The sequence below is a fragment of the Vespa velutina genome, chromosome 10, assembly GCF_912470025.1.
Source record: "Vespa velutina chromosome 10, iVesVel2.1, whole genome shotgun sequence".
Taxonomy (NCBI): Eukaryota; Metazoa; Arthropoda; class Insecta; order Hymenoptera; family Vespidae; genus Vespa; species Vespa velutina.
In genome coordinates this window covers 2,370,217-2,382,716 of record NC_062197.1, presented here as the reverse complement: position 1 = coordinate 2,382,716, position 12,500 = coordinate 2,370,217, and the positions used below count along the sequence as shown (strand labels likewise).

At 30.9% G+C, this 12,500-nt stretch overlaps 1 protein-coding gene across 2 annotated transcripts in view; it reads left to right on the top strand.

The window, feature by feature from the left end:
* The window catches only part of LOC124952273, an 87,346-nt gene that overhangs the window by 2,473 nt on the left and 72,373 nt on the right, over positions 1 to 12,500 (top strand). For both annotated transcript variants that reach the window (XM_047501876.1, XM_047501877.1), the window contains exon 1: positions 1 to 1,847. This exon is cut by the window's left edge. In XM_047501876.1, coding sequence (XP_047357832.1) covers positions 1 to 1,847 — 1,847 coding nt within the window. The remainder of the gene's footprint in view (positions 1,848 to 12,500) is intronic.

The following is a 12,500-nucleotide window of genomic DNA, read 5'->3' as shown; positions in this document are numbered from 1 at the left end:
TTACGAAAAATTTCCTTTGTCTCGTAAAATATCGAGATCCACGTCGGTTAATTCCAAACGTGAACCAATGCAATCGAGTGGTAATCGTAATGTCGACGGTTTCAGTAACAAATTTGGCCCATTTGAGTTTGGTTACAAACCGAGAAAATCCAGGAGCGACGCTAGTATCAAGGTCATCCGCGATAAAAAAATTAAAAACAAAGAGAACGACAAAGAGATCGTTAAGAGATATTCGACCGGTGATTTTCTACGTCGACAGATTTTAGATGATTTAAGAACGAAAAATATGTTTGACAAAAGCCCCGATGAGATTGCCAAGGAACGTTGTAGAAAGGTCAAGGCTTATTTGAAAGGTCAAAGCGATATTGTTCATTCGTCTAATCGTAAAATTAATCGCGATTATTCGAACCCATTCGTACGGTCCAATGATAAATTAGATAAGATAGAATCGGAAGAGGATCATGGATCCGATGATAATAATAAATCGAAATTTTATCTATCTAACACGAATGACGATAATGTCGTTGAATCGATTAACAATGATTATGTTGATTCTGATAAGCTCGTTAAAATTCGTAGTTTTTTGACTGAGAAATTGCGTGAAAGAATGGAATCTAATAAGAACGTGGATAATAATTTGACGATTAAAAAATTATATTTCGATCGTAAAAACGTCGTCGATTCTAATAATATCGAAACGCATTATCGTACGAGAAAGGTAAGAAGCGAAACGAACGTAATTAATTCGTCAGGAAGAAGAATGAGATTCGAGAAGGAGAATCAGGAGGATAATAATGATGACGATGATGACGACGATGACGATGAGAAGGATATGAATTTACGAGGATCTTTTGGATTTAACGAAAGTGAAAAGAAAAATGGACGCAACGTACGTTCTATATCATCTTCGTTCGTTAAAAAAAATAATTATCGTCGATCGAAGAGCGACGCCTTGCTCGTAAGAAGATCTAATGAATTCGTCGAACAACAAAGAAAATATAAATCCACTAGGAGAGAATCTACGGATAAAAGGAGAACATATCGTAAAACGAAAAGCGATCTTCATTTTGATAATCCTAACACCGAGAAGGAATTGGATAGGATCGAAAGATCCTGGAAGGATTATAAGGAAAGAAAGAAACTTGAGAAACTTCAAAGAGAGAGTGGTTTGAAGGAGAAGGATGAGGAAGAAGTGGAAGAGGAGAAGAAGAATGAAGAAAAAGAGGATAATTTTATGTTGAATAAGACAAGAACAACGAAGGACGTTAAAAGGGAATTATGCGTTACGAGAAATTGTAAAGTATGTCAAAATCTTCGTAATTCTTTAGGATCAACTATTAACAACGATATTATATGTCCCTTTGATAATAATAATGGTACCGATCGTATTACCTTTGAAAAATCAATTGATCCTAATTCCAAATCATCGTCCATTATCGTCTCGCCCGATTTTGGATACAATTCGATACACAAGGCCGCGTTCAAAGATTATCGTGAATTGTATGCACGTTCGAACGTTAAAAAAAGTGCAACGTTTAAAATAATAGACGGTAGCGAGGAACACGAGGATAGCTTTAAGGAAGATGACGATTCGAATTTGATCGACGATAATGAATCACGTCGTCAGGATAAAACCGAGACGTTGTCGTTGATTAATAAATCGAACGAGGACATAGCCAGGGATTATTTCAAACGCGTTTACGAACTTTTGAAGAAACGTCAAGAGGAGGCACGTAAGATAGCTGAGAAACGTGACGTCATTGGATACGACGATTCTTCATCCTCGAATTATGTCGAAGAAGTACGAAGGAGAAAGCACAGGCGTAGAAGGAGAGATCCTGCTCAGGGTAAGTTTCTCCTTTTCTTTTCTTTCTATCCTTTTTCTTTTTTCATCGATTTTTTCCTTCTTTCCTTTCTTCTGTTTTTTATGAATTTTTTTTTTTTTTCTTTTTTTTTTTTTTGTGGTACTTTTTTCCCCCTTTCCAAAATAATACCAATCCTCTACACTAATTCCGTACATGTTGTATTACGTTTCTTCATTCACGAAGGATGTGTATGTCCCTGGAGGGGTGTATATGTGTGTGTGTGTATGTGTATGTCCGTGTACGACACAAAATGCGTGTAGATCGTAAAAAATATTTTTAGAAGCTTATGTAGAACACACATTCTCTCTCTCTCTCTCTCTCTCTTTCTCTCTCTTTTTCTCTCTCTCTTTCTGACTCACGAACGATGCAGATTTGAGATTTTTTTTTTGTTTCTTTTCTTTTCTTTCTTTTTTCTTTTTCTTCTTTTTTTTCGTCCTCATCGTTGAATTTAAAGTCGATCCAATCCCTCTATGGTGAAACAAAACGAAAAAAAAGGCAAAAAGAGAAGCAAAAATAAAAGGGGGGAAGGGGAGGGGAAGAAAAAAAAGGAGATAAACGAAAAAAGGAGCTTAAAGGATTGTTTCGTTGCGTATTTGTTCTTTCTCGTTATTGAACGAACGTATTCGCTAATGCGAAAACTTTCATCTTAAGGACCCGTTTTCATTGCGCTCAAGAGTCGGTATTTATGCGATGTCGCAAACGGGTCCTCGACGCGTTTTAGAAACGTTTAATGAGAAGGAAATTACGACCTAGTAAGAAGAAGAAGAAGAAGAAGAAGAAGAAGAAGAAGAAGAAGAAGAACAACTAAACTGGTTTTCAGTTAAACTCATCGTGCACGCGCCATTTTGTCGCAAGTATTTATTGCGAATTATTACGAATTAGATAACTTCGCTTTCTTAAGAATATCGTATCGTATATAAAAGGAAATATCATAAAAATTTATTATCATTATTATCATCATCATTATAAACATTATTATTACTATCATTCGCATTTAATACGTAGAATATTTTGGCAGTAATAAGTGTTAGCGTGCAAGTGTTAGATGTACGATTTATAAAATTTAAATCCGACCGATCTATAGTTATTAACAGTAATAAATTCAAGTTAAGATGCCAAAATTTCAATCGTCGTGCTCGTTACGTACGTTATTTTTCAACTATGAATTTTTCTTTTTTTTTTTTTTTTTTTTTTTTTTTTTTTTTATTCTTTTTTCTTTCTCCCCCTCGTCCTCTCTCTCTCTCTCTCTCTCTCTCCCCTCAAACCTGTTGGAAATAATAATTTCTCGTAATTTATGCTCGTTAAATTTTCTATTATTAAAATAATTTTACGAAATGGTCACTTCATTGAAATAATTCGAGTGGATTTTCGCCGGTTCATTTGCCGCACCATTTCTTCTTAGGAAACTTCGAATTTCGAGTTTCCTAGGACGTTCGTTGTTTTAGAATTTCGTAACTCTTAGTTCGAAGTTAGTTCGAAGAAGAAGAAGAAGAAGAAGAAGAAGAAGAAGATGATGAAGGAGAGAGAAAAGAAAACAGGAAGAAATAGAAGAACTGATAGAAATTTAATATACCGATTAATATTTTTCTTCTTTTATACGTATTTAAACGTATTTAAATACACGTACGTATCTTTACGTACATATATTTATATAAATATATCTATCTATGTATTAATATGCATATACTATATACTTACGTACATATATACGTCAAGTAAAAATAATATCTAATTTTATTTTCTCTATCCTTTATTAATTTATTACTAAAAGAACTTTGCAAAGTCCTATTAGAGAAGTTTCGTTCATTATTCAAAGAGTCGAATCGAGGACATTTCGTGCGACTTTAAGTATATATATATGTACTTATGTTTATTTAATTATTATAATAAATATAATTCGGATTTCGAAAGATTTTTTATCTTCTTTTCTTCTTTACTTTTTTTTTTTTTTTTTTTTTTTAGATATATTTTTGCGAGACAAGAAATATAATATTTTATTCTCCTACGTATGAAGCACAAGGTAAAAAAAAAAAAAGAAAAAAAAAAAATAAATAAATTCCCTATATAATTCGCACGTATCCGTCTATAGTAAATTAATTCTTATTTCATCTCTAAAGTCTTCATGCTTATTGACTATTTGATTATTGAGAATTAAAGTAAAAAATGAAATAAAATCATTTAAATATATATATAAAGAACAAATTATATGGTACAAATTATGTCAATAAAGTATCTAATATTTTATATTAGAATAAACAACGCTCTGTAGTATTTTTTTTTTTTTTTTTTTTTTTTTTTTTTTTTTTTTTTTTTTACCAAATACTCTTGTTACAACCAGAAAAATTCAATAGCTCATAATATAAGCCATATATACATTTAGAAACAAAAATATAAATTAGATTGAACGAAAACGTTTTTATTTTTTTTTCTTCATTTTTTTTTTTTTTTTTTTTTCCAACAAATTCATTACAAATCCGTTCCAAATAGGAATTTCATATATGTATTGTATATATATACACACACACATACACACACACACACACACACACACACACACACACACACACACACACACATATATATATATATTTATCACGTGATTTTGCCTTAAGCGTGATGAAAACAAACAAACAAAAACAAACGAACCGTTTAATTTCATAGCTCGTTGGCGTTCTTCCAAAAAGTGTCAAATGCGTTCGATTCTGTTCGAATCGTTTGATAGCCATCGTTCCAAGCTCACTCATTGGTAGATAGTACCAACCCTTACAAACTTGATTATAATCATTTTCTCTACTTGTTGCAAATAGAACATAGGAATTTGTTATTGGCAAGGTAACAGCTGGCAAGCGAGCATCTTGTTTGCCAACCACCAGACGAAACCACCACCATCGACCATCGACCACGATTTTCCAAGTGATATGAATGAGCGATAAGCCTAATAACGGTATCATTCTACCGAGATAAAATCTTCCTTTTACCATCGGATTATATCCTCTTAACTTCTCTTTGTCGTCTATTCTTGAGAAGGAGAATTAAAAAAAAAAAAAAAAAAAGAAAGAAAAAAAGAAAAAAAAAGAAAAAAGAAAAAAAGAGAGAGAAAAAAACAAAGAAAAGAAAAAAAAAACTTGAGCGAGCTAGACGAGGATAAAAAGAAAATAAATTATTACCTTGCATTACAGTGATTCTCAATGCGAATTAATCAAAAATAAATAAATAAATAGATAAATAAATAAAAGGATAGAAAAGTTAAAATGAAATCGTTCAATACGATCGCCTCGATATACTCCTGAAATGTCATTCATATTTTTTTGGGACGATCTGTGTGCAGTTTGTGAATTTATAAAATTTAATTTATATATATATATATATATAATTTTTTATATTTTATTTTATTATAATTTTTATATATAGATATGTATAAATATAATTTTATTATTAGGGAGATACGGTGGGAATACGTAAAAGTATTGAGAAACACTGATACTCATACAATCGATTATTTGGTATCGACGTTGGCATTAAAAAAAAAAAAAAAAAAAAAAAAAAAAAAAAAAAAATAAAAAAAAAAAAGAAGAAAAAGAAAGAAAAATGAAAAAAGGACAGATTTAATTAAAAGTATTGTTTGATTTCTCTATGACACAATATTTTTCGTGCTCGTGCAATAGTTATATAATACAAAAGTTTTACGTTATCACTCCTATTCGTACATTTATGTCGTACATTCGGTGTAACTTGTACTTACAAAAAGAGGAAAAAACAAAAAAAAAAAAAAAGCAAAAAAAAAATGAAACGAAAAATGAAAAATTTCCGTGACGTGAAGTAAAATAATTAATCCTTTGCACGCGTTAAAATTTTTTTTTTTTTTTTTTTTTTTTCTAAATACACATATTGTTCACAAATAAAATTCATTCTACGCGAGAGATTTTCGACGCAAGAAATGTGTTAATAATAAAAAACGTCATTAAAGAATGTCGAGCCACGCTTGACATAATAGAGTGCAAAAGGTTAAAAATTAGAAATACAGCTTTGATAGCAGCCTTACATGTATAGACGTATATACAGGTAATACGTATTTAAACCAATGCAAATGTAATTTAAGTGAAAATTAAAATGTCGTTGGATGGAAAAAAGAAATGTCAAGGCCATTTCAAGTTCCCTTTTTTTTTCGTCGATGATTTGACAATGTAAAAATTGTTCAGGGCGAAGGAAAAAAAAAAAGGGAAGAAAAAGGAAAAAGAAAAAAGAATGAAAAAGAAAAGAAGAAGAAGAAGAAGAAGAAGAAGAAAGGGTGGGAAGGAAAAGAAGGACGTGAAAATTAGTTGAAAACTTTCCCCCTTATTCCCGTGGTCCCGATCCCAATCCCCGGTCCCGGATCCCTTGCGTCTAAACTATTGGCCAATTATTAATGAAGTAATTAATAATCGCTATGGTAAAATATAGGTAACTCGACACCTGTTCACGTTTCTCCTAAGAAAAGGATTTAATTAAAAGTTACACAAGAGCTCCGTACAAGAGCTCCCGTTACCTTCAAAGATTTCTCTTTAGAATTTCAACATTTCCAAAGAAATCATATATATATATATATATATATATATATATATATATATTTATATATAAATATATAAAATAACGTATTTACTTACGTAGTTGCTTACTTATCATTGGTTTATTCCGCATAAGTTTACGTCATTTGGAAAATTTCTATTCCCCGTCGTACTTTTAATACACGATTAAAAGATAAAATGCACACATATATATATAGCACAGTGGTGACGTTGAAAATATTAAGAGAAGAAAACGAACAAACAAACAAACAAAAAAAGAAAGAAAAGAAAAGAAAAGAAAAGAAAAGAAAAGAAAAGGAAGAAGAAAAAAAAGAGAAGGAGAACTGAGAAAGAGAGTCGCGTCTTTTTCACCCCTCAACCCAACCCAACCCAACCCACCCCCTGTCCCCCTTTTCACATCCTTTTTATGCCCTCTTATTCCGAGTACAACTTACAGAGGGTAAAAGAGAGAGAGAGAAAAAAAAAAGAAAAAAAAGAGAGAGAGAGAGAGAGGGAGAAGAGAGAGAAGGAAGGAAAATAAAAAAGGAAGACATCTCGTTTGCAAAACGCTGTTAGCATCAACGTTCTTTTCAAGTACTCCTCTCAGCCAAGCAGATATCAAAGAACCTTCCGCGCGATAAGAAGGACTTAACGAGTATCTCCAACGGTCCCTTCTTCTTTTGCTTGCCCTTTAATCAGACCACACCGTTACCTTCATAGAGAAACCACATGTCTATAAACATAGTGAGACATACGCATTCTCTCTCTCTCTCTCTCTTTCGTTTTCTTTATCTCTATCTCTATCTCTATCTCTCCATTTCCCTTTTTCTTTCTTTCTTACCCTTTTTTTTTTTTTTTTTTTTTTTTTTACCCACATACATATGTATAGTATAGTAGTATATATATATATATATATACTTACGTCTATCCATACATAAATACATGAAAAAGTAAAGGGCGAGATGATAGCAAATGTTGTTTTGCGGGAACTCCCTTTGAAAAGTTAGCTTGGCTAGACGCCAGTAACGTCAAGTCGTCCTCGTCGTCGTCGTCGTCGTAGTAGTAGTAGTAGTAGTAGTAGTAGTAATAGTAGTAGTCACATAGTCGTCTCTTTACGTTTAACTCAATAATACATTTCACATGTCTCTTCTCCCTTCGTCTCACAACAAAATATTGAAACAAAAAAGATTGATAAATTACGAAGGTAGAAATAGATTGAAAGATAATACGGACTTTTGCGATAATCATTCGACGTAACAAAACCATGAAATTTCAATCTAATTGATATCTCGTTATTATAAAACGTGTATGTAGAATTTTCTCTCTCTCTCTCTCTCTCTTTCTCTCTTTCTCTCGGTCTTTTTTTTGAATGATAAAACTCATTTCGTGAATACGTACGAGTGTATATATACGACGTATATATCCGACTTGTCTCTTTCATGTGTGTTTGTATCAATGTTGATACGATCAATATCTATCTCCTAGATCTCGATTTTAACGAAACGTCGATTTTCAAATTGAAATAATAATTAGACGATGTCAGAAAATATGAAAACGATCTGATTCCTTTTTATTTTACATTCTTTTTACACCCATTAAGGTATATATATATATATAACGATTGAAAATAATTTGGAAAAATGATACGAGTTTACGATTGTTACTTGAGAGATCAAAAAAAAAAAAAAAAAGAAACATATCATTCGTATGAAATTAATTGAGTAATAATTAGAAAAAGGAAAGGGATGGATGGGGTTGAGGAAAAAAGAAAAATAGAAAAGGAAGAAAGATAAAAATAAAATTAAATATAAGTTTATATAATAAATTTTGAAAATAATATAATGAAATTATTATAACGACGTATGATACGTATTAGATTAATTAGAAAAATATAATATAAGTTAGATAGATTCTTCTAAGGAATGCGTAAATACATCGACATTTTCAATGTCACGTATATAATTATCTTTGTATATTTGTTGTGTACGATATGTACGTACGTATGTATACACATATATTTCGTATATAATGATATATACAACTCATTTTAACAGAAAGGACACATAGGTAAATCGTAGCCGGCATTCATAATATTTACAGACACCAAACGTGGCCCCCTCTCGTACTCTCTTCAGTCGTTTTCGTTAGCTATACGAGTCAACACCTGTTGTGTGTCGTTATCGTCCTCAATTCGTGTAATATAGCTTTTGCTCGTTCGCTTATCATCGGGAGTGCGGCTTAAATGTATATTCATATATATGTATATGTATATATATATATAGATAGATATAATATCGTGTGTAATAGTTAAAGGATCGTCGATTTCAATCGGATTTTATCGAATGTATTTAATGATTGAAATTTAATGATTTAATGAAGATAATTAGTGGGGTCGCATCGAAAGATATTTTTCAATTTTTTGCCCCCCCCCCCCTCTCTCTCTCTCTCTCTCTCTCTCTCTCTCTCTCTCTCTTTCTCATTGATCGAACTTCGTCGTAATTTATAAACAATCTTTTATCTTATCTTATTTATAATAAATACATTTATAACGTAATCTCAATTCGATCATATATATATATATATAAAAATCTAATAATTTCATTCATATAATAAATCAATTAGAGAAGGAGAATCAGCTGATTTTGTTTTTTCATTAATGAAAAATTACATACGTCTATTACTTAAATACATATTTATTATTTATTATTTCTAATCATGATACAATAATAATTCCTTTTCTTTTTTTTTTTCTTCTTCTTCTTCTTCTTCTTTTTCGTTTCTTTCATTTTATAATTATTATATCAATAAATTATTTAATCGAAATAAAATTAATGTTTCATTCGATTAGATCGAATGAAATCGTACGAGTTATATATCTTTCTTTTACTCTTACTTTATCAACAATGGAAGAGGCTTTTGATTAAGTGACGACTAATGGAATAATCGTTGAAGATTAGAATAAGAAATTTGAGAAGACGAGGAAACCTTTGTAGTGACGTGAGTCACGTTCGATAAAGGGACATCATATACATATATATATATACATACATACGCATACACATACACACACGCATACACAAACACACCGATTTTCTTCGCCCTTTGAGAAGCTCTTTTGGAGGATCGATGGGTGAGTGAAATTCTACATATATATATATAAATGTATATACATTTATTGATAGATGCAAACACACATACACACACATACATAAATTACATATATATATATATATATATGTGTTTATATATACGAGAGTAAGTAAGAGAGGAAAGGAGAGTGCCTTCCTCCTATCCCTCATTCAGTATGCCGATACGTTCGTCGAAACGATTCAACGTGAATAATCCGTCTCCGGATATCCGTCGCAACGGACTGGCAAGAAAAAAATAAAAAGGAAAAAAAAAATGAAGAAGAAAGAACATAAGAGAAAAGAATTTACGAAGAATGCACGAAAAATCACATGAACTGTTCCATCAGTCCCCGCTTTCCTTCCCCCCCAGCCCCACACCCGGCCAACCCCGGTCCTGCATCATAGTTTGCCCTATGATATATCGAACATTTTCTAATGTAATAAACGTGTATATACTTGTATTTTCCTTTACGATTAATAATCGCATGTACTCGTCGTTCATTAATTATTTCTAATTAATTATCGCGACATATCGTAATAGCATAGAATCTCCTCTTATGGATCGTTCAAAAAGTATATACTTGGGTTTGATTAATGACGAACATAAAAATCACCACATTAATCGCTACTTCCTATTTCCTTTTTTCTTTTCCTTTTTTCCTTCGGAGGAATTTTTTTTTCTTTCCTTTTTTTTCGATTATATCTCTACGACCGATCTTGAGCTTTCTCGCGGGAAAATTCAAAAACGATCGAACGGATCGATCGATGACCCACTATCTACAAGATGGATTTTTTATACTCTCGTATCATGATAACACCATTTTATATATATATATATATATATATATATACATGTATATAAATATAGTTGTTACTTTATCCGCGGGTTTTATATACATAGATACAACGGTAGGTTCAGTTTAAAGTATACCATGACTCCGTTAGGATATTTGCCAGTCGGAAAAGCGGATGAAAAGCTTAACGTCCCGTCATATCTTTCAACGAACAAACAATCTGGTCACTGTATCTCTTTTTCAAAGCTGCCTTTTCGATTTTTTTCTCTCTCGCGTTTTTTGTGCTCTCTTTTACTTTTCAATTTTTTTCTTTTTTTTTTTTTTTTTTTTTTTTGTCATTTTTTTTCCCCCGTCTTTTTTTCTTCTCCTTTTTCTTTCTTTCTTTTTCTTTTTTTTTCTTCTTCACTCCTCACTCCCACACTTCTGTCACGTCTAGTCGAGTTTTTCTTTTTCTTTTTTTTTTTTTTTTTTTTTTGTTAACTCCGGACGTCTTTCCGATATGATAATACAAACTAAAGATTACGAAAAAAGTGGGAAGAAAGTAAGTAAAACGAAAAAACAAAAAAAAAAAAAAAATAAAATAAAAAAATAAAATAATAATAATAATAATAATAATAATAATAATAAAGAAAAGAAAAGATAGAACGACAAAAACCAATACGTTTATAATGCTCGTAATAAATATGAATTATTATTTTTCATCAAACGAACGAACTTATCCTAGTGCATATTATCGCTCAAAGCATAATTTATGGAATATCATAATAATGCGGGGTTTATCTTTTAAGTAAGTTTTTCTTTCCCCCCCCCCTCCCCTCCTTCCTTTGTTCTTTTTTTTCCCTCCCTTTACGTAAATATGAATTAAAAAAAAAAAAAAAAAAAAAAAAAAGAAAAGAAAAAGAAAAAGAAAAAATAAGAAAATAAATTAAAGAAGAAGAAACAGGAAATAGGTAGTAGCAACGTTGGTAAAACATTGAAGACAATCGTACGAAGACAAAGCTAACTTCGTATTTGCATATGTATGTATATGTATGTATATATGTATTATATATTACATATTATGAAACTTTCGAAGAGGAAAAGATATAATGGAATGTAACTTGTTTCTGGGTTAGAATGGAGAAAGACAAAGGAGCAGTTCGGAATACTTGCGCTTTTGATTTGGGACGCGATCGTTACGCGCTCTCGAAACTGTGCCAAAACTACGCGTGTTAGGGTAAAGTCGAGACCGTCCGACAAGAGATATCTACCCCTATTCCTAGTCACCCCCACCCACCCACTTCAACCACCCATCCTACATCACCACATCACCTTTTTTTTTTCTAAAGATAAAGAAAAAAAAAGAATCTTTTATTTTTCCTTCCCTTTAAATATTATTGAAAATTTCAATCGTAACGAGATAAGATATTATTATCATTATTATTATTATTATTATTATTATTATTGTTATTATTATACTCGATGAGTTCGTAGAAAAAAATTTCTTTTTTAATGCCTGCCCCATCAACGATATATTGAAGTAAATTGAAGAAATTAGAAGAAAAACAAAGGAAAAATCGATTAGAATAAAAAATTTTAACCAATGAGCGATATTCCTTGATTTATCGTTGATTTTTGTGAAAACGAAAAAAAAAAGCACGCAAAAAAATATATATATATATATAAAATCGAGAGAGAGAAAGAGAGAGAGAGAGTGAAGGAAAAGGGAGAGGGAATAAGAAGAGATCTAACGATTTAATTAATGTATTTCGAATATTCGTTAATGTATCTCGATTTTTTCGTAAATACCTTCGATATATCGAAAGTATTCTCGCGACAAGCGAAATATTCTCGGACGTATTCGAATCACGAATGAAAACTTTTATTAATGGAAAAATGATAATTACTTTTATTAACGAAAATATAATTACTTATATTAATCTTTAGAAAGATATAAAGGTAAATGTTTGTTGTTCAAAAAAAAAAAAAAGAAAAAAAAAAAAGAAAAAGAAAAAAGTATGAAGTAAAATAAAATAAAATAAATAAATAATCGAGAAAAAGAAAATGTTAATATTTCTTTTTCTTTCTATTTCTCTCTCTCTCTCTCTCTCTCTCCCTCTCTCTCTCTCCTTCTTTTTTTTTTCTTCTTTCAAAATCTTTCAACTCCAAACAAAAAAATTGATTAATCAA